The sequence below is a fragment of the Meriones unguiculatus genome, chromosome 18, assembly GCF_030254825.1.
Source record: "Meriones unguiculatus strain TT.TT164.6M chromosome 18, Bangor_MerUng_6.1, whole genome shotgun sequence".
NCBI classification, from domain to species: domain Eukaryota; kingdom Metazoa; phylum Chordata; class Mammalia; order Rodentia; family Muridae; genus Meriones; species Meriones unguiculatus.
Window position 1 is genome coordinate 32,350,297 of NC_083365.1, and position 24,030 is coordinate 32,374,326.

The 24,030-nt window shown below is 36.4% G+C and overlaps 1 protein-coding gene across 3 annotated transcripts in view; it reads right to left on the reverse strand.

The window, feature by feature from the left end:
• Kif18a (kinesin family member 18A) overlaps window positions 1–24,030 on the reverse strand; it is a 63,653-nt gene that overhangs the window by 20,879 nt on the left and 18,744 nt on the right. For all 3 annotated transcript variants that reach the window (XM_060372194.1, XM_060372193.1, XM_060372192.1), the window contains 4 exons: window positions 16,636–16,798; window positions 11,273–11,437; window positions 7,423–7,544; window positions 1,149–1,384 (listed from right to left, as the gene is read on the reverse strand). In XM_060372194.1, the coding sequence (XP_060228177.1) occupies window positions 1,149–1,384; window positions 7,423–7,544; window positions 11,273–11,437; window positions 16,636–16,798 (686 nt within the window). The remainder of the gene's footprint in view (window positions 1–1,148; window positions 1,385–7,422; window positions 7,545–11,272; window positions 11,438–16,635; window positions 16,799–24,030) is intronic.

Sequence of the window (24,030 nt, forward strand, 5' to 3'; positions counted from 1 at the left end):
TTGAGCAAATATCCTTATTGTGTACTTGAGCCTCTTTTGGATATATGCCTAGAAGTGGTATGGCTGGATCTTGAGGAAGCGCTATTCCTAGTTGTCTGAGAAAGCGCCAGCTTGATTTCGAGAGTGGTTGTACAAGTTTACATTCCCACCAGCAGTGGAGGAGGGTTTCCTTTTCTCTACAACCTCTCGAGCATGTGCTGTCACTTGAGTTTTTGTAGAAAAATGAAAATAGAACCATACTTATCATCCTGCACAAAACTAAAGTCCAAGTAGATCAAAGACGTCAAAATAAAACCAGACACACTAAACCTGTTAGAAAAAAGGTGGAGAAGAGCCTGGAACTCATTGGCACAGGAGACAACTTCCTGAAAAGAACACCAACAGCACAGGCTCTAAGAGCAACAATCAATAAATGGGGCCTCATGAAACTGAAAAGCTTCTGTGAAGCAAAGAACACAGAACAACACTACTACCTACAGATTGGGAATGGATCTTCACCAACTGTATATCTGACAGAGGGCTAATATCCAGTCTATATAAAGAACTAAAAAAGTTCAAAATCAACAAATTAAGTAATCCAATTAAAAAACAGGAAAGAGAACTAAGCAGAGAATTCTTGACAGAGGAATATCGAATGGCAGAGAAACACTTAAAGAAAGAAATGCTCAATGTCATTAGTCATCAGGGAAATGCAAATCAAAACAACCCTGAGATTTCACCTTACATCCATCAGAATGGCTAAGATCAAAAACTCAAGAATGTGATATTATTTATTATAAACTTTAGTCTTCAATTAAAATAAGAATTTAAATAAGAATTAGAAATAAATGAAAGTTATCAAAAGCATCAATATATATGCTGGCAGTCCTGCGAGATTCTTGTTAAATTAAAATTATTTAGAAATAAATACAAACATAAAATAAATAAATAAAAATAAAATAGAAGCAAAGACAGCTGGCATTTTTGTTATTGGCCATCAAATAATTAAATCTATTAAAAGAAATGAACTGCCTTTATATTGAAATATAAATAATATTAGACATAATGCTACCATTTATGTCTAAATATTTATTTTATAAATAAATATTTATTTTATTTATAAATAAATATTTATTTATTTTATAAATGAAACAAAAAACTGTACTTACAACAAGGAATAGACTGAATTGGTCTAAGCTGTGGGAAGGTCATGAGAAGAGAAATCCCTGGGAGATCATTTTGATTTGAATGTTCGGTAGTTTGGTCAGCCCAAGCCACCATCTTTTTCCTCTCTACTAAATGTTCAATGTCTTTGAAGTCAGAATCAAAAGCAGCATTTGACAGGCCAGTTTCTTTCAACCTCCAATACTGTTTTCTTAGTGCTGGAATTAAAGCATTCAATACTCTACGAACAGAAGACAAAAGAGACAGGAACACTGTTTTAAACACACTATTAACACACTATTATAGTTCTTTTGTATAACAGGCAAAGTATTACAATATCATTAAAATAATTTCCTTTAGAGTGTACTTGTCAAATTCTCTTGCCAAGCCTGCACCCCGTAGAGGTGAGGCCAAATTATCCTTTCCTAAAACCTACCTTTGTTCACTCTCTCCCTTGGTACCCATGGAAATATCAATATTAAAGTCCTTTCACAATTCAAATTTGCTTCATTAAATAATACAATTTCATCCAAACATTTCAACATATACTTAATACAATTAGTACAGAGTAAAGTGTCTTGCCTGGAAGTTGAGAAAACCAGGATCTATAGGTAATCCCAGTAGGTTCTATGTGGCCCTGGAGGCATACATAGGTATATTGAGACACAGTTATTTTATAAGCCTTCAGTCTCTCTCCACCATTTTTTTTTTAAATCACGACTCACCTCATGGCTTCTTCATAGGTATGAAGTTAGACTTAACAACAGTTGCATCAATATCAAATTCATGAACATTTTTGTACATGGAATATACAATATAGTAAAGTAACTACACAGAAAAAATATAAAATGAAGTTTTAAAATTTTTTATATTAATAACAGTTTATTCACTTTGCATCCCAGCTGTACGCCCCTCTCTCCCTCATCTCCTCCCATAACTCTCTCTAAGTCCACTGATAGGGGAGGTCCTCCTCACCCGCCCTCTGACCCTAACCAATTAGGTCTCATCAGGACTGCCTGTATTGTCTTCCTGGGTGGCCTGGTAAGGCTGCTTCCTCCTCAGGGGGAGGTAGTCAAAGAGCCAGCCACTGAGTTCATGTCAGAACTCTGTTTCCCTTACTAGGGAATCCACTTGTATTCTGAACTGCCGTGGCTACATCTAAGCAAGGGTTCTAGGTTATATCCATGCATGGTCCTTGGTTGGAGTATCAGTCTCAGAAAAGACCCCTGTGCCCAGATTTTTTTGTTCTTTTGCTCTCCTTGTGGAGCTCCTATCCCCTCCAGGTCTTTCTATCTCCCCCTTCTTTCCTAAGATTCCCTGCACTCTTCCCAAGTTTAGTTATGAGTCTTAGCATCTGCTTTGATACACTTCTAGATAGAGTCTTTCAGAGGCCCTCTGTGGTAGACACCTGTCCTGTTTCCTATTTTCTCCTTCTTCCTATGTTCATCCTGTTTGTCTTTCTGAGTGAGGATTGATCATCTTACCCAGGGTCTTCCCTCTTGCTTAGCTTCTTTATGTGTACAGATTTTAGTATGTTTATCCTCTATTATATGTCTAATATCACGTATGAGTATATACCATGTGTGTCTTTCTCCTTCTGGGATACCTCACTCAGGACGATCTTTTCTAGATCCCACAATTTGCCTGCAAATTTCATGATTTCTTTGTTTGTGTTAGGACTGGTTAAAAGGAAGGATTGCTACAGAGGTGTATGCTTACATATCTCTGTACTGTTGGCAACTGTACTGTTCTGGGAAGTAAGAGTACTAGGTCGGAAAGTGCCATGAAAGCTTTGCTTTGGATGGTAGCTGTATTTCCATAATTTCCAGATTGGAAATGACAAGTGCTTCACTCTATTTAAAGTGCATTTTTAAGTATCAGAGATTAGTATCTAGACTGTCTTACTTTTCTTTGGAAAGTATGAAGATTTTATCTGTCAGATAGAATTGTATAAGAAATCACCCCAATATAACCCTGAGGCACTGAGAGTACCAAGTTTTCAAAGTGAGACATCATGTGTTGTCACAACTTTTTTACTGAAATTAAGCATATCTCATCCTCACTGCACAAGATTCTTCTTTTATAAAGCTAGACTCTCAATATTGCCACATAGACCACAAGGGCCTCTAATTTACAGCAGTCCTTCCACCTCTGTCTCCATTGTGCTAGGTTTAAGGTAAATGTCACCATGCCTGGTCTTTAACTAGACTCTTGAAATGTTATTTGTTCACTCTCTCCAGACTATCCTATACCCTTTTCCATTTTGCTGATTTTATTTTGCATGGCTTTGTTAACCTATACTCTCACAGCTTTGAGTACCACTATATGAGTCCCATAAACACTAGTGAATCAGTAAACCTGGGAGTAGTTTTATCAACTCAAGTACCATGTAATGTTTGTATAAAGATCATTTTTTTTCTTCCTTTTTCATTATTATCATTTATTACAATTTATTCAATTTGTATCCGGGCTATAGCCCACTCCCTTGTCTCCTACCAATCCCACCCTCCCTCACCCTTGACCCCCTATGTCCCTCCCCTAATCCACTGACATCAGAGGTCTTCTTCCGCTTCTATTTGACCCTAGCCTATTAAGTCTTATCAGGACTGGTTGTATTGTCTTCCTATGTGGACTGGCAAGGCAGCAGGGTAGATAGAAAGACCTGGAGGGGAAAGGAGCTCCAAAAGGAGACCAACAGAGCCATAAAAACTGAGCCCTGGAGACCCTGAAGAAAATGATATCCAAACAAGAACAATGCATGGATGTAGCTCAGATGTAGCCCATAGACTCAGTCTCCAAGTGGGGTTCCTAGTAAGGGGAGCAGGGATTTCTCTGGCATAATGATCAATTTTTGTGAATGAAAAATCTAAGGCTTAGCAATGTTACATAGTCTCTAGAAGGATATATTGCCAAAATAAGCAGAATTTTGGCAAACAAGACATACTCATTCTCCACAATGCCATATTGCTTGAGATGATCACCATTTTTATGATGTTCTTATATTCACTATACTGTTCATTAATTAGATTTTTATTCTCAAAAATTTTAAATGTCTGATTTTCTTAAAAAGTGTGGCTTAAGCTCTCTCGTCATCTTTTATAAATCAATTAACAGCTTGTTAGGTAGGCATTGCTTTTACCAATTCTTGAAATTAGTCAAAACCCATTTTATCTCATTTAAGGTGAAAATTTACTTGAGGCATATCAATATGTGTGTCTGATATAAGCACAGCAGGGCCAAGATAAACCACTCTGTCTCAAAAGTCTAAGCTCCTTCATGTGATTTGGTTGTTAGCAAATGATGGTGATTTGCTGTAGTTACAGATCTACAATTAGTGCAGGGTTGATGCGAGGACCCATTCAAAGAAAAATTATTCTGTTCTTCTTCGTCTTAAAATAGCTTACTTTACATCAAAAGCATAGAAAACTAATCACAGTAATTTGAGAATACCTGTGGAATACAAATGGGATTTTTGAATGGCTGGCCTGTAGAGACAAGAATCCCTCATTTTATAGAACCTCAGAGCAGTGTCTATTTAACAAGCTTTTAATTGATTTATAAAAAAAATGACAAAAGAGACTAAGCCACACTTTTTAAGAAAATCAAACACTTAAAAACTTGAGAACAAAAATGCTATTAGAGAGCAATACAGTGAATATACAAACACCACAATGAAATGGAAACATGTCAGAAGGTAGTGGCACACACTTTTAATCGCACACTACAGAAGTAGAGCCCGGCATATCTCTGTGAGCTTGAGGCCAGCCAGTTCTACAAGTGAGTTTCAGAACAGAGAAATCCTGTCTCAAAAAAAAGGGAAACACCTTTCTGAATCTGAATCTGTAAACAATGGCCTCAAAACTTTCATTAGGATGGATGGTCATTTTCACAAGACTGAATCTTGCAATCCACGAACAAGGGCAATCTTTTTATTTTGTAGTGTTCTCCTCAATTTATTTCATTGTTTTAAAATTTTCATTGTATATATTTACTCCTCATCCATTCATCCATCCATCCATCCATCCATCCATCCATCCATCCATCCATCCATCCTTCAAGGTTATTGTGAATGAAACTGATTTGAATCCTGATTTTTAAGTACACCTGTCATTGAAATTATAGGCTACTGTTTTTGTGTGTTGATTTTCTACCCCACAATTTGCAGAGTTTTTAATAAGAGGGCTTTTGGTAAAGTCATTAAGTTTTTTTAATTATAGAATTATATCATTTGCAAACAGGGAAATTTTGACTTTTCTATTTTCATCCTGTTCTTTCTCCTGTTTTAATGGCTTAGCTCAGCACTATAGGTAGCAGAAGTGGAAAAAATGGGCATGCTTTTCTTATCTCTCTGATCTTAGAGAGAATGCTTTGCATTTTTCTCCATTTAGCATGATACAGCCTTTTATTTTGCTAAGGTATGCTCTGTCCATCCCTTCTTGGCATGTGATGTAGGAGTCTTCTATGGAAGGCCTTTTGTGTGTCTCTGGGGATAATCCTGTCTACATTTTTGATCCATTACATTTACTGATTTACATAAACAGAACATTCCCCAACTTTCTGAATTGAAGCTAACTTAATCATGATCATGAGAGATCTTTCTGATGTGATTTTAAACTCAGCATGTCAGTATTATATCAAGAATTTTTACATGTGTTCATCAAAAGAACTGTTTGTATTGTGTCTATGTGTGTTTATCTTGTTTTTGGAATCAGGGTAATATTAGCTTCATATTGAGTTTGGAAGCATTTCTTTCTTTTCCAGGTTATAGAACAATATGCATTGTATTGGTTTTAGTTCTTTGAAAATTTGGTCCTGGGCCTTTTTTTTTTTTTTTGAGTGTTTTTTATTGCTGGTTCACTGTTGTTGTTAAATTATTTGTTTTATTTTTGGTGAAATGTAAGTATTGAAAGGTGTTATTAGGGCTATAGGGGGCAAAAAGCTAACAGTAGTTTCACCCAGCTGTGAACTTCATGACACTGAAAGGAAAGCAAAACCAAACAGTTCTCTGAGCAAGATATATCCCAACTTGTGCAAAAGTGGGGTCCCCAACTGACCAGAATTGAGGTACACTCCATGGACAGAATTCATGCTTGTATTGAAGTCTGATTAATAAGCTATGCTAGGGGAAGTCACAGGCTATGGGGGGAACTTAGTACTGTTGGGCTAAACTGCACCTCACTGTCGTACACGCTTCTACACTTATATCCATAAATGAAAACTATTAATTGCAATCAGAGAAGTCTCTCTAATGAACAGTGATTAGGAGACTCACAGCTGCCAAAGATTCTGAGAAGAAATGGAAGCTGAGGGCTCAGCCCTAAATAGGGCATCTATACCACCTCTTCTAAAGCTTGAGGAATATGATGAAAGAAGAACTGGGAAGTATATAGGGCTGGAAGTGAGGGGGAAGTGCTGCAAATGCTCTCAACTCAATACAACCACTGCAACCATGAATTCACAACTGCTGTGACCAACATTGGGCCCACATAAGACTGGCCTTGTCAGTAATCAACTGAGGCAAGAGAGACGGGCTCAAGGTGCTCTACCAGGTCCAGCTCAATTACTGGCAATTGACAGAAGTTGGGAAAAAAGGAGCCATTGTCTTCAGTTGTGTATCAGACTTCAATAGATAGATAAAAACTGATGATCACACAGATGGCTCTGCTTAAACTTACTGGGTCACCAAACCAAACCAAAAAAAAAAAAACCAAACAAGCAAACAAAAAAACATACCACAAACAGACAGGGAGGAAGGGGTGTAGACAGTATTAAGATGAGTAGTAGTCAGTATGTATTATGTACATATGAGAACTTGTCAAAGAAAATTATTTAATTAATGGAAACTATAAAATAATTGAGATACCTGATGCTTATTAAAAGCTAGTAAAATTAGTGAGACCCGAGCATGTGGATTTTTCTGCTGGTGACATGTCTCCTGGACAGAGCTTGGAAGTTGGGGCAGTGCAGGTGAGGCTCACAAGACTGGGCTGTAGCACTGAGTACAGGACCCAGAACTTCATGTGAATACTGGATGAGTGCAGAGGACACAAGGTTAGGAAGGCAGACACAACTAAACAAAAGCTATTCTAGAATTTCTATTAACGAAAAATGAAAATTAATTAAAGAACTGTAAAGTACTATAAAAAAGTAGTTACTAGGAAAAAAAAAACAAATACCTTACATTCTCTCAATGCTTTCTTCCTGACTGTTTTCCGATGCTGGCAAACAATTCAGTCTGTAGCATTAAGGTTTATAGACAGACTAACTCCATGTACTTACGCCTCTGTCTGCCTGTGCTGCTGTTCTTGGAGACAAGCTAGAGCCATCATGTGTTCAATTTGTGTTTTGAGGTCTTTGTTCTGGAGGTGTAAATGGTGACAATGAAGATCTTTATTGAGCTCCTAAAAACAATAATGAAAAACACATTTTAGATTTTTAAGAGAATTATACTAATTTTAACATAACTTATTTTATATGGGTATCATTGAACTTTGAGAAATTTAGACAATAAGAGGTCTGGCATAGCTAGTGTAGAACTTACCAGCAAGGTAAGAGTTTCGATGTCTCAGAAAATGAATGTTGGGCATCCAGAAAAAGGTATACTATAATGGCAGAATCTCTGGCGATCAATTAGTTTATAATATTTTCACACAGTAATAACAGAAGTTTTTGTTTAAATACAACTACCAAGAAAGGTATTCCTTGACTACTCCATTTAAAGATGGGCAACCTGTATTTTCCAACACTGCCATAGAACTGACTAATAGCAATGCTATGTATTTGCTATGTAATCCCATCTCTACTAAGAGTTAAGGTTCACCCAAGGATGAACTATGACCAGGTTAGTTTGGTATACAGGCCAGTGTTAGGAGTTGCATGTTATACAACCCTCACCACCCCAATATTATTGTAATAAGCTTCATCTTAGAAAAGGAATAAAAAAAAATCTTTTGAATATTCTCATTTTCTTAACGCTCTTCTGTCTAGAGCCAGGTGCTTTCTAATCTATTTTCTAATTTACTCCTTGTTCCTGAAACTTGTTAAATACAAAAGTTCCAGCTGCATGGATATAGATGTATGAATACAACTGCAGTTTTGGCATCTTTAATTGTTTAATGGAAAAGTGACTTTATGAGGACACTGGTTATCTAACAATCTAATAAACAATAGAACTATGTGTGGAATTTTCTTACAGGAAAATTTTTGGTATTTCATTTTGATTTTTTGCACTCATTTCTAGTCCATAGTTGAACACAGATTCTATAAGGTACAGATTTGCTGGTTTTTTTTTTTTCTGGTATTTTTATGATTATCAATTTATTATGTTCAAGGCCAAAGAAAGAGACATAAAATATCAATATTTTAGTAATGACAAAGGAATGTAGGATCTTTACCAGGTTTGTTAAATATAAAATAGTTCCTACAACAGCAGTAGGGACTTTGACAAAGAAATGTTACTTTGAAAGAAAATTGTGCCACAAGCTTGCCCACAGGCCAATCTGGTGGGGGCATTTTCTCAATCAAGGTTTCCTCTTTAAAAATGACTTTAGTTTGTGTCAAGCTGACATAAAACTAGTCAGCACAATTCATTTACATAATTCACCTTTATACTTCAAGAAATATATCATGTATTTTAGATAAAAACACTTTCTATGGAACCAGGATATGTCTAGAGGATTGACCTATGAGTCATTTGATTTTTTAGGGATATGCTTGTCTTGAAACAAATGTCAGCTCTAGCCAAATACATGGCCTTTATGGAGATCAGTTTACTTGAATGAAGTGTAAATGCTGAACTGATTCATCTTCCATAATCTCCTTATAGTTTTCTAGTTAGAAAATCAATTAAGTGTGTAAACATCTTCTAAATAGCTCCAGCTGTTTTCCAAACAAAATAATAAACACACACAATAAAAACCAGCTCTTCCTTATCTTTTATCCTCTGGAACCACTCTTTCTACTCAATAGTCACGCATCTTGGGTAGATGGTCTTCTTGGGAAAACCAACACTGGAACTTTAGTGTATTCTCTTCTCAATACATCAATGACCAAATCTGAGGAGACCACAGCCCATTATAAAAGTACAAGTCACCTAATAAAAACTGAAGTAGAGTGTACAATGGGAGGCAGCAGTCAGCCTTAGGAACATAAGGTGGCAGATTGTGCCAGGTTTGGTTAGCCATGATAGACTGTTTATAGTAGGGACAGAACACTTAAGAGTGATACTGTCATGTTAACTCTCAAACTATCAGTTTACTTGTAGTGGATAAAATCAGAAAGGCCAAGGGTTACATGATAATGAGATAATGAGAGATAATGAGAGATGGTAGCCTGAATTAGGATTGTAGTACTGCTGGATAAAGACATAATTGAAAAGTAGATAATGAAGGAGGGTTCACTGAAAACAGCATTCCTTTCAAAGTCACAAAGAAGTCTCTATCAAGAATTGCAGAACCTTGGATAGGTCCCTCTGTGAAGTTAGGTTACATTTTACTTACACAGAAAATAAGTGCTTATGACTAGATAATTGTTTCAGTTGTGAAAACATCTTGAGAAAATAGAATGGAGAATGGGAGTTAGGTGATAGAACTTGGAACTGAGGTCTTTCTTTGTGTTATTTATAATAAAATATATAAAATACTAAAAGTGTTGACTTAATAGTCTGGTGTACAGAAATACTGTGGTGGTACACACCTTTGATACCAGAACTTGACAAAGACAAGCAGAACTCTGAGTCTGAGGTTAGCCTGGTCTTCATACTGTGTTTCAAGCCAGCCAAGGTTACAGAGAGATCTTCTCTCAACAAACAAAAAATCTAGTTTTGAAAAAACTATATACAACCATATTAAAAAACTTTAAATTCATTGATAGTAACTCAAATGATTAACTTTATATATACTACAAAGTTGAAAAATGCAAGTTAAAACTACAAATACTTTAGCTAATTTTTACATAAATGTATCAAGTTTAAGAAATAAATTACCCACTTTCCAGCTTCTTAATTGGTTGGCGCACTCCCATACTGGGCCATACAAGTGAATATGGTTTTGTAAATATTCTAGCCACAAAACCTTTGCTCTAGTAAAGGTTTTGAACAAACAACAATCACAAATTAATTCAATATTAAATGTGTGTATATAGTAAGAAGATGTGTTTCTGGCTGCACACCCCACAATGAATCACAGAACTTCATTGTAAAAGTGTTCTGAATACACAACACTCTGCACTGGTAATGCCAATGCAAGCTGCTCTAATTCAAGACTGCTGCATGCTAAGAATCATAGCCTTTTTACTGTACATACAAAGATTATTCTATAGAAACACAATGGCTTACACAGGGAAAATATTTTCTTATGGTCACTCCTCAGCATCTATAGCAAATTTATGTAGGTCTGGACTGCACTATGCTATCCGTGATTTTACAGATCACTGTTCGAGATGTTGACTTGAGTTTCGTGAAACATCATCAAATGACTTTTGGCATGCTTGTGATCATGAAAGAATTTCCAATCATTTCAAAATGGCCGTAAGTAAACCTCTGCCATTTTGTATTACGCCCTATAAAAAGTTAATATTGGTATTCCAGATCATTAAAAAAAAAAAAAAAAAAAAAAAGAGGATGAATTCTGAAAAGTCACCCTATTAACAAGACATTAGCATTCAAATTTGCTTTTACGTTTAATAAATGGTAAGCACACACACACTCCCCAGAAAACTGTTTTAAAATAAATTTCTTCATTATTTATAATGTACAAATGCTTGATCTGTATATCTATTACATACTTATATATTTAGGATCACAAAAACATTTCTCAGGTAAAACTAGATTATTAGTGGAAAAAGTTTAAATGCCTAAGATAAGGAAAGCTAAACTAGTTTGAAACAGAATTACTTAATTCTAACTTAAGAGCTACTTCATAGTTACTTAAAGAACATTTAAAAATAAGTTGACCCTTCTGAAAGCAGAAACCACAAACCAATTAGGTGAATAGTGAGCTTAAAGATATATTTGTTAAACACAGTACAGTGAACTAATTAAATCTCAGAGAAACAGGACAACAGTTGTCGTATGAAAGATATTTACTCAACAAGAAAAATAAGAAATCTGAACACATAACCATATTTGTACCTCTGGAATATCACCATTTTGACCTAAGAGTCCCATTTCACTTTCCACTCGATGTAGCCAATTAGTATTTTCCTCAAATTGTTTCAACGTCTCTTCCTTCTTTTTCTCTAGGAAACTGCGAACAGTTTTCAGCTTTTCAAGTCTCTGATCTCGTTTGCAAGTGGCCTGAAACAGAACAATGTATTTAATAGTATACCTAAATTTTTATATTTGACATGTACAACACTCAAAAAGGTTGATATAGTAAATTTTGTTAAGCTACGCTTGGTATTTTTTTCCATTAAAATATCATAGCAAAATAGGGAATCAGTTGTGAGTCATTTTACAAAATTACATCTTGAGAGTTTATGGTTTTAAGAAACGCAGTGGTTAAATGGAAGAGTATAACTTCTTTCTGTACACTACATTTGTAAAGTTCATATAAGGTTAGATAAATTCCATGATTTCCTTACTCAAAATAAAAATTCATGCATACTCAGGACTTGTCTTTTCTCTAATCTGAAAGATATGAAGAACAAAAGAATTTTACCATTCTAAACTGTCTGCTCTGAATGGCAGAGAAAAAAAGTATCAGAGCATTATTTATCAGTACCTGACCTCACCTATGGTTAGGATGAGTACCATAATGCAAACACTGAGTGTATTTGGTATTCTACATGTTCATAAAATACCTTAAGCCAGATTTGGTCTTCTGATAGTTGTTATTCCACAGGCTGTGTACACAAACATGAGAACTATGGGTTAGAATAGCTTGGTCTCTCTGGGAAATTTGGTAATGGACACGTAACTAATTACCACATATGATGGGTTTGCCTGAAAAAGTCAGTTCTCAGAGATAAGAACAAACAGAGCCTGCCATCAACAAATAATGAGCAGAGCTATGTGTCATTGTCAAAGACCCTGTCCTCTTTAGGTAATAAATTATTAATTTTAGTGATTCTAAATATTATTCATTAATATTTTCAAGCCTATAACATAAGCAAATATGAGTATCTTCATTTTGGTGGAGGATATTAGCTTGTGAGTATTTAGTGCCAAGCAAATGTGGTTGCCATTAAGGCAGAGTCAGATTCTAGATATCTGTTCATTTCACTTAACTTCCCCCTTCAGGGAAAATAAAATGGTCAAGGAAAAGAAGCTTCACAGGAGGCTGGAGTCAGATGACTTGAGAGCATGGTTTAATAATCACTGTTATTTTAATCAAGGTTCTTAGTTCTTTATTGTAATTCTCTAATTCCATCCTAAATCATTTTTTTTCTAACCGCAAGACCTTAGCAAAACAAAATAGCAGATTAAACAAACAGAATACCTGTCTTCTCTCGAAAGAGGAAAAAAAGGTGGAATACAAAATGCTTGCTAACACAACAGATGCAATACTGCAAAGGTCTAATTGGTGGAAATCTAAAGGCAGCTACAGTGTTCACATGAAGGTGTGTGGGGTCCTTCCAGGGAGGTCAGTGACGCAAAATAATTTTTATGATACTTAAGAGTTCATCAGCCTTTTAAGTCTGTACAAAATATTAAAACAAATGACTTATTTTAACGTTTAAGCATTTTGCTCTAATGTGACAGAGGTCAGAGAAGAGCATGAGATCACCAAGAACTGAGTTACAAATGGTTGTGAGCCACCACATGGTGCTAGAAACTGAACCCAGGTTCTCTGCAAGAGTAACAAATGCTCTCAACCACTGAGGCAGCTCTGCAGCGAGGCTTCTTAATTCCTAATTATATATTAGAATAAGATTATTGCAGGAAGTAACAGTGGTGTAAAATCATTACAGAATATCATAAAAACAGATGAAAGGAGGGGGGGGAGCAGCCTTACCAGGCCACAGAGGAAGACAATACAGTCAGTCCTTATGAGACTTGATAGGCTAGGGTCAGATGGAAGGGGAGGTTCTTCCCCTCTCAGTGCACTTGGGGAGGAGCATTTGTGAGAAGGGGGAGGGAAGGTGGGATTGGGAGGGGAGGAGGAAGAGAGCTACAGGGGGGATACAAAGTGAATAAAGTATAATTAATAAAAATTAAAATAAAACTATTAAAAAAAAAGAATACAACTATCATGCAGCCAGGCGTATAGTTGGAAGGATGTAAATCAATGCTGTTTTTCTCACAGTTTTTTTTTTTTTTTTTCTGTTTGGGAAAATAAGTAGTTATCTTTAGAAACCTATAATTACAAGAAAACAAGTATTTCTGTAAATCATACCAATAATTTCTAATACAGTACCATAGACAGAATCCCTATAAAGAAAGGTCTTCAAAGTCCTAGGTAGGGCTTCCTCCCCTCCCCCAAGACAGGCTTTCTTTGTGTAGCCTTGGCCTTTTTGGATATGCTTTGTAGACAAGGTTGGCCTCAAAGTCACAGAGATCTATGTACTGAGATTACAGGCACACGCCCCTGTCCCCAGATCCTAGGAAAGTTTTAATGGTAGAAAAGAGTTCTAAACTTGAAGGTTAGATAGTGCTACAGCAGGAAATGGGAGATGGGAGATTTTGACTATCTTCTGCCATTCAGAAAGTGTAAAAATTTACACGTCAATCTCAATAAATCTTCAGGTACTTTATCTAAAAAATGAAGATAAAGGTGTTATACCTGCTTAAAGATAGAGGCTAAATTACATTTACTTTGTCTTAAGATATACAGATGTAATTCTGAAATGTGGGCAGGAAGTGATCTATAGATATGAAGACAATGTAACCCCAGAAAGGCCCCTACTTAAAACTGAAAAAAGAAAATTTTGACTTGTAATGCCCATCAAATGTATTATCTATTATGACTGGAATTCTGGATACATTTTTTTTTCCATTGAACTGCCTGCATTGAAGCTCTGTTCTACCAAAAAAAGTGTTTGTTACCGTATTCTTAAATGTGTACAGTAAATTTTGACATAAAAGTGCACAAAAAAACCCTCACTGAAGTTTGAAAGAACTTTATATGTTTAATCAACAAAATGTTTAGAACAAAACAGGTCTTGAGTTAGAAAACCTGATTCTCAAATTTTAGTTGTCAACACTGCTTCATGTAACCAACCAACCAACCAACCAACCAACCAACCAAAGACCCACCAATAGGGTGTGACAATTAACCTTGATTGTCAATTTGACAGGATTTAGAATTACGTAGGACAGTGGTTCTCAACTTTGTTAATGCTGTGACCCTTTAAACAGTTCATGTAGAGGTGACTCCCAACCATAAAATTATTTTTGTTGTTGCATCATAAACTGTTATGAATTGTAATGTTAATATCTGATATGTGATATGAGGCCCTTGTAAAAGGGTCCTTTAACTCCAAAAGAGGTTGTGACCCAGAGGGTCAGAACTACTAACCAAAAAAAACAAAAAACAAACAACAACAACAACAACAACAACAAAACCAAACTTCTAAGAATGTTTCCAGATAGGTTTAATTGATGATGAAAGGCCCACCCTAAAGGCATCAATTAAAGCACTGGGGTCCTAGAATGAAAAAAAAAAAAAGAGAACATCTTGTCCACACATTATTTATGCACTGTTTTAGTTCTGTTTTCCAGCTTTTAAATACTCACTGTTGTAGTACCTAACAGAAAAAAAAAAAAAAAAAAAACAAAGCTAAGAGCACATGTTCTAGCATTAGCCTACTAGAGTTTAAATCGTAGCTCAGCTGCCATTGCTCCTGAATTACTTTTGACAAAATGACTTACTGGTGGCCTTGCTTAGAAAAGAGAATATTAAATATCTCATGGAGTTTTTTGACAATTAAGTGAGTTAATATATGTAAGCTGCTTAAGCATTGCCTTGTACTGTATGATAATGTGACTTTTTAAAATTTAACAGTGGCTCTATTGGTCTCCTTGTGGTGCTCCTGTCCCTTCCAGATCTTTCTATCTCCCCTTTCTTCCCTGTACTCTGCCCAAAGTCTGGCTATAAATCTCAGCATCTGAGTCCATACCCAGCTAGGTAGTCTTTCACAGACCCTCTGTGGTAGGCTCCTGTCCTGTTCCCCATCTTCTCCCGCTTCTGATGTTTATCCCATTTGCTCTTCTGAGTAAGGATTAAGCATCTTCCCTAGGAGCAACAGTGGCAAAAACCTGGGCCCAGGAGACCTGGACAGACTGATACTCCAACCAAGGACCATGCATGGAAAGGACCTAGACCCTCTGCTCAGCTGTAGTCCATAGGCAGCTCAGTTCCCAAATGGGTTCCCTAGTAAGGGGAACAGGGGCTGTCTCTGACAAGAACTCAGTGGCTGGCTCTTTGATCACCTCTAATGCAGCCTTGCCAGGCCACAGAGGAAGAGATGTAGCCAATCCTGATGAGACCGATAGGCTAGGGTCAGAGAAGGGGAGGAGGACCACCCTGATATCTTGCACTTGGGGAGGGCCATAGGGGGAGAAGATGCAGAGAAGGTCGGACTGGGAGGAGACAAGGCAGAGGGCTATAGCCGGGATACAAAGTGGAATAAATTGTGATAAATAATAAATAAAAATTAAAAAATAAAAAATAACAGTGCATAAATCCCTTAATGTGAAAATTTCATGTGATTTCTTCACACTGAGGTAGTCTTAGATGCTAAGTCTGCTATCTCTTACTTATGGGGAATGCTTTACAGTTTTGGACTGGAAGTGAATCAAGGGCTAGAGTTGAAGGTTTATTTCTTCTGGCAGTTTCACATTGCTTTTGCCAGGTTTCCCAGAGGTAGCACTGTTTAGATGCCATTTTATTTATCAACTTTACAAATTTTCTAAGTAAAACATGTAAGTTGTTAAAGCTCAGACCATAACCATTTTGAAATACATACCTTTAATGAATCTTCAAATGAGACAATTTCTCTTATCCCTTTCCCCCATTATATCTCTGTCTCCCACAGCATGAAGGGTGTAGATCTCAGAACTTTATAGTTAAAGGCTTTCTATTTGAAGGCTTTTGTTTTTAGACTACTGTGTGTTAGTGGTTTAAATCAAAGTTAGGGCAGTGAGAGCAGTCTATGTAGTTGGAAAGGGGAGAGTATTGTACCACTGTATTTAAAAACAATAGTACAAAATATTAAAAGTTGATTAGATCTTCATCAAGATCATACAGTCATGCCTAGCAAGATCAGTAATAAAATATTATTTTATGAACAACAACAACAACAAAAATCCCATCTTGGTCTAAGTTGTAAAGTGTTCCCTGTGTCTACACACAGGCTGCCTCTTCTGTCCCTAGGAACTCACAGGTCCTCAAAAGAGGAACAAGTGCAAATAAATATTTGGTTCTTAAAGTTTCCTGTAGCTCCCACAGTATTTCCAAGTTTCAGAGAATACGTAAGAAACAGTGCTTATCAAATTTCTATAATTATGTATTTTCATATTCTCTGTAGTATAGGCATAAATTAGTTAAGTACCTTTTCTACTTTGTCTTCAGAACACATCATCTCTATTTGTTTATGGCACTCTTGGTGATAGGATGACTTTAGTTCATTTTCTTTAAGTAACATTTCTAATTTCAGATATTCTTGCCTGATTCCTTCTCGATTCTGGAACAAGGAGTTCAGAATTTCTTGAAATCTACCAAAAATAAAATATACCATTACATTTCATTAAATTTATATAATATACAGCTTACTTAAATACCATATATCACTCAAATATATTGAACAATAAACAGTAAATAGGTCAGAACAACTTTCTTCTACCATAATTATGTTTAGAAGGGAGTACCGATTTTATTTCTACTACTTTGGTTTTCTTTTTGCTGCAAAGAAAATCATGGTATTTAAATATTTAGTGCCCCAAGGCCTCTGATATTAGTAACATGCTGCATTTTATCATATGCAGTCTGACTGCTCAGCAGAAATGACAAGGATGAAAACCTGCATCTGTACTATCAAAATTCTCATGGCCCCATTAGCACAGGAGCATCATGTGCTGTTTGGTGTTGGCTTACTGTGAAGAAAAAGCAATGGGAGGCATTATCATATGGTATCTCCATGGTCCCCTGGGGAAAATGAGAGAGCCAGTTTTAGCCTCAAAGATTATTATAGTAAAAATACACCATAAGGTTAGGTACCCCCTACAGTTTGGCATAGAGTCAACTGACATAGGCAGGACCCAAAACATCCAAGTTAACAATGTGGCAAACCTAGAATAGTGGCTGTGGTTTCCTCCTCCAAAGAGCAAGTTAAAGAATCAAATTTGTGGAGTTTATTAGACCGCAAGGATTCAAAACTGATTAAATCCTACGAAAAATTTTGAGGAAATGCACAGGAAATGCATAGTTCGGCACCTTCTAAGACAAACAACATTGGTCAGAACCATATTTTAGTCTGACAAACAATCTCACATAGGAAAAATTGTTTAAAAAATTAACTACAAAGCCTTTAAAATAAAATCAAGTCTACACATTTGAAAATAAATGTTCCTCAGGCTGAGTTTTGGATATACATCTGTGGTAAAGGTACTGCCAATTTACGTCAGTGCTTCTTAATGAAACTGGGAATGAGTGTAAACCACAATACACTGACTTTACTGCAGTTTTGTTAAGCCAATGAATATTTCATAGGAAGTACATATGGACACCATTTCACTGTACTGTATTACACCAATTCTAGTGCCAGTAAATGGACTGATAAGTTATCTTTAGGTTACACCCTAAGATAATGTCTTAGTTTTTGTAACTTTAAGATTCAAGAACAAGTTCAATATTGTCAAATTTAGAATTTTCTGGTCTAAGTATCTTAATTAGTATTTACTGAAGAAAATAAATATGAAGAAAGAAATGACTATCAAGGGATTCTAGGTAGTGACTTAAAAACAACAGCAGCAGCAACAACAAAAAGAATGAAAAAACCCTGGTGCCTTGAAGCACAGTCAGCATCAGTGGCTCTGTCCCCTGAGCCCCACCTTCTGGGTCAGTGCTCTGCCTATCTTTCCAAGAAGACTTGCCAGCTCCAGGTACATCGAGGTTAGACCCCTCTCTCACAAATCCCCTGCCCGGCAAGTCCCTCTGGGGCACAGCTAGCACCAGTGAGCTGCATTCTGTGTCCTCTAAGCTCCAACATCCAGGTCACAGATCTGCCTGTTTTCCCGAAGAGGTCTAACATCCAAGCGGGCAGCCTACACCAGGGACAACCAGATGGCTAAATGACAGCTTAAGGATAAGAACCAGGGCAATATGGTACAACCAGAACCCAGCTATCCTACTACAACAAGCCCTGGATATCCTAACACAGCTAAAGCACAAGAAAATGTAAAGCTGATCTAATAAAGATGGTAGAGGCCTCTAAAGAGGAAATGGGTAAATTCCTTAAAGAGATATTTCCTGTCTGCAAAAGCACAATAAAGTTTCATCTTCTAGATTATAGGCAGTAAAGGTAACAATAACCCTTATTTAACAAATCACTGATACTCTCTGTTCATTTGATTTTGGAGGATGAGGGATTCTAACATATCCAGTAGTTTCAGGGGCTTTCATTTTAACTTAAAATTTCTAATATATTTAATTTTTAAATTTTGGGTTGATATAATAGTTTTGGAAAACTATAAAAAATGCTCTGTTAATGTGTGTGTATTCCTATGTTAAACACATGGCGTCTCCTGTGTATATTTTTTTAAATTACAGAATTGCACATTAAAAATAATTGTTAGTCATGACTCTCTCTCAACATTCATTGACTTGATGGCCTACTAAAAAGACAATGCTAACATATGGATATGAAAACAGAATCCATCATTCTGCTGCATACAAAAAACACATTTCAGCAATAAAGATAGAAACCTTCTCAGAGTAAAGTGATGGAAAATGTTTTCATAGTAAATAGATCCAGAAGCAAGCTGGAGTAGACATTCTAGTATCTAATAAAATAGACTTTTAATAAAAATTAATCAAAAGAGATGATGAAGGACACATCATATTCAAAGAAAAATTCAAGAAGACATCTCAATTCTAAACATCAATGCCCCAAATACAAGGGCACCCACATTTGTAAAAGACACATTAGTAAAGCTTAAACCACACATCAATCCCCACACATCAATAGTGGGAGACTTCAGGACAGTTCAACAAAACAGACACTACACAAGGAAATAATGACACTAACAGATGTCTTGAATCAAATGGACCTAACAAAAATCTACAGAACTTTTCACCCAAACACAAAAGAATATACCTTCTTTTCAGCACCCAAAACGGCTACATAGCTAGTCACAAAGCAAGCCTCAACAGATACAAGAAGACTGAAATAACCCCTTGTATCTTATCATATCATCATGGATTAACCTGTACTTAAATAACAACACCAGAAACAATAGAAAGCCTAAAAACTGAAAGAAACTGAAAAACTTTCTAATCATGACCAAAGGATCAAAAAAAGAAATAAGGAAAGAAATTAACTACTTTCTGGAATTTAATGGAAATGCAGGCACAACATACTCAAACTTATGGGACACAATAAAAGCTGTATCAAGAGGAATGTTCAAAACAATAAAGGAATTGCCTTCAATAAAGAAATTGGAGACATCTCATCTTAGCAATTTAACAGCACACCTGAAAACTCTAGAACAAAAAGAAGCAAGCACACCCAGAAGGAGTCAATAGCAGGAAAAAATCAAACTCAGGGCTGAAATCAATAAATTAGATACAAAGAGAACAATACAAAGACTCAACAAAACCCACTTGGGGAAGCAGAGGCACCTGGATCTCTGACAGTTCCAGGCCAGCCTGGTATACATACAAAGTAAGTCTAGGATAGCCAAGTCTACACGAAGAAACCTTGTCTTGACCCAGTCCCCCACCAAAACAAAACAAAACAAAACAAAAAACTTGATCTCAAGTTGTACTATAGAGCAACAATACTAAAATACTAAAATGCATGGTACTGGCATAGAAACCGACTGGTGAATCAACGGAATCGAATAGAAGACCCTGACATAAATCCACACACTTATGGACACCTGATTTTTGACAAAGAAGCCAAGCCATACAATGGAAAAAAGATAGCGTACTCAACAAATGTTGATTGTCTAACTGGATGTCTACACACAGAAGAATGCAAATAAATTCATAGTTGTTACCTCGCACAGAGGCCAAGTCCAAGTGGATCAAAGACTTCAACATAAAACCAGATACGCTAAATCTAATAGCAGACAAATTAGGATAAAGAGCCTTGAATGCATTGGCACAGGAGATAACTTCCTGAAGAGAACACTAATAGCTCAGATTCTAAGATGAAAATTTAAGAAATGAAACCAAAAAGGATACCATCAAAAGGACAAAATGGCAGCCTACAGATTTGGAAAAGATCTTCATCAACCCTACATCCTTCAGAGGGCTAATATCCAAAATATATAGAGAACTTAAAAAAATCAGACAGCAACAAAACAAATAACCCAATTAAATATGGGGTACAGAACTAAACAGAATATTCTCAACAGAGAAATCTATAATAGCCAAGGAGCACTTAAAGAAATGATCAACATCCTGGTCATCAGGGAAATGTAAATCAAAACGACTCTGAGATTCCATCTTTTACCTGTCAGAATAGCTAACATCAAAACCTGAATTTATAGAACATGCTAGAGAGGATGTGGAGCAAGAGGGATACTCCTCCATCAATGGTGGGAATGCAAACTTGTACAACCACTTTGGAAATCAATCTGGTAGTTTATCAGAAAACTGGACACAGTTCTACCTCAAGATCCAGCTATACCACTCTTGGGCATATACCCAAGATGCTCCATCAAACCACAAGGACATCTGTTCAACCATGTCCAAAGCAGCTTTATTTGTAATATCCAGAAATTGGAAATAACCTACATGTTCCTCAACCAAAGAATGTCATACATTTATACAATGGAATACTATGTACCTATTAAAACCAAGGACATCACAAAATTCGCAGGTAAATGGATGGAACTAGAAAATATCATCCTGAGTGAGTAACCAAGGCAAGAAAGACACATGGTATGTAGTCACTTATAAGTGGATATTAGCCATAAAGTACAGGATAGCCATGCAGCAATCCACAGACACAAAGAAGCTAAGAAACAAGAAGGTCAAGGGAGGCTGCTGGAATCTCAGTCAGATCGAAAAAATAAGACACTGGAGGAGTATGAATGAAGGGAACTGAGTGGAAGAGGGCATGGAAGGGGAAGAGGATGGATCAAGTATGGGGAGTACTGAGGAAGAGAGAAATGGAAGTGATGGTGGTGGTGTGGCAGCTTTGAGACAAGCCAGAAAGCTAGGATAAGGGAAACTCCCAGAAATCTAAGAGAGTGACCCTAGCCAAAAGTCCTAGCAAAGAGGAATTTGGAACCTGAAATGGTCACCTCTTGTAATCACACAGACTTCCAGTGGAGGGATGAGGATAGCAATTTCAACACCTGACACTATTACCTATTGTATTATTACTGCTACACTTTCAGATAGGAGCCTAGCATAACTATCCTTTGACAGGCTTCACCCAGAAGCCCATAGAAACAGATACAGAAACTCACAGCCAAATAATTAGGTGTGGCAGAGGAGGGACAAAGGACTAGAGGAGCCAGAGAGGTCAAGGACACTACAAGATAACTTTATACAAAGATAATTTTATACAATTAACTAATTTGAACCAATAGGGGTTTAGAGACTGAACCATCAACCAATGAACATTCACAGGACAGATCTAGGCCTCCTATACATATGTAACAGAATTGCAGCTTAGTCTTCATGTAGGTCTCCTAACAACTCGAGAAAAGGCGGTCTCCGACTCTGTTGCCTGCCCTTGGATCCCTTTCCACTAACTGGGCTGCCATGTCTAGCCTCAACAGAAGATGCACCTAGTCCTACTTTATCTTGATATGCCAAGGTGGGTTGCTATATACATGGGGTCTCTCCTTCTCTGAGGGGAAAGGGAGAAGAGACTAGGAGAAGGGGAGGGGAAAGGGAGAAGGGAACAGAGGAAGAAGAGGGGAAAAGGAGGGTTTGGAAGGAGAGGAGGGAGGAGAACCCTGTGATCAGGATATAAAGTAAATAAGTAAGTTAATTAATAAAAAAGAAAGGAAAAAACCACATTAAAGAGAAATAAATCTTAAGGTACTGAGTAGTAACTATTTTCTAGTCATTTAGAACATCTAAATTCACTAGAAAACAAAATTTTGCAATATAGATTTTAGGTGAGACACAATGAATTAGATGATAACACTTCCTTGGCATAGTCATAACCAATTTTTACATTGGTTATTTATAATTTTTTTTATTTTTTATGCTTCTCTTTTGTATACTAGTTTCACAAACACATTGGAATAAGATTTTTTTCCCATTAACTTTTGAAAACGCACAAAAATATTACTGAATTTTTATAGAAAACAAAATCATTTATTCATGGTATTAAAAAGCACCCATGTAACAATGTGACTGATATTAAAAGGAGCATTATAGAATACTATGGACAGTTACTTCTGAGTGGAATGAGAAAGGTTAAATGATGGAATTTTATATATCAATAATTGATCATTTCATGGTTCACATCATCCAAATAATTTTACCAGAAGAGAAAGTTAAGGTGCTGAAAAGATTGCAAAAACTGCTTAGCAGTTAAGAGGAGTTAAAAGCTCTTGGCGAGATCCCAATTTGGGTTCCCAGCACTTATGTGGGAAGGAACACAACTGCCTGTGGTCCAGAGAGATCTGATGCTTCTGATTTCCTAGAACACCTGTACTCATCTGCACATACATATGCTCACACAAACAACCTCCTCCCAAAATAATGAAAAACCTGAAAGAGGGACACACACACACAGAAAAAGAGAGAGAAAGAGATGATTTAAAGCCATCAACTCAAAAAAAGTCCTCCTCATTTCCCCTATGAAAACTATGGCACAGAACACTGAACCCAGAATGCTAGGTAAGCACTACAAAACTGAGTTGTATCACAACAACAATTTCTATGTTTTTAAGTTTCTGAGATAAAATCATCCTAAATATTCCAGGCTCGACTTGAAACTGCAATCCTCATGACTCAGAATACTAAGTAGCTGAGATTGCAGAGATGGGCTACAATTTAGTTGGCAAATTACACTTGGTTAATGTTGACAAATTTATAAAAGTAATCACTCTAATTTTGAAAAATTGGTAGTTTAATTTTCAAGAAACTTGTATTACATTAGTAGTATTATCACGTATGTTTTAATATAAAAACTGGTAGAGTATCAAAAATTTATACTCTAAATAAAATAACAACAAATCAATATTGTAATGGATTACTTGGGAGATTAAACAATTTCAACATATGGGAGAAGCATAGTCAGCGCCCTTGCACCTTAGCAGCACAAAGGGAAACCGGAGATATGCAAAGCTGCCTTTTGTCACTGACAGAAATAACTGTCATAATCAAATGTGATATTGTAAATTAACGCAGCCCGAGAATACAGAACAAAGCCTGATATTTCAGGGCTACTGAGATGGCCCAGTGTGTAAAAATGCTTGCTAGACAAACCTCATAACCTCAGTTCAATCTCAGAAATTCAACAGTGGGAGGCTAGAACTGACTCCTGAAAAGCTGTCTCCTGACTTACATCTATACTTTCCTACCTATCTACACACACATACACACACACACACATACACACACACACACACACACACACACACACACACACACACACAATATTTCAATAAAATTTAAACTTGAGTTTTTACTATACTTTAGTTGAGGAAACAATACCTCTTTGAATTCTACTTAAAAAGATAGTTGTAGTGATCAGGTGAAATTAACACTTCTAAATCTCAACAAATCTACAATACTATCAATAAAGTTTTGG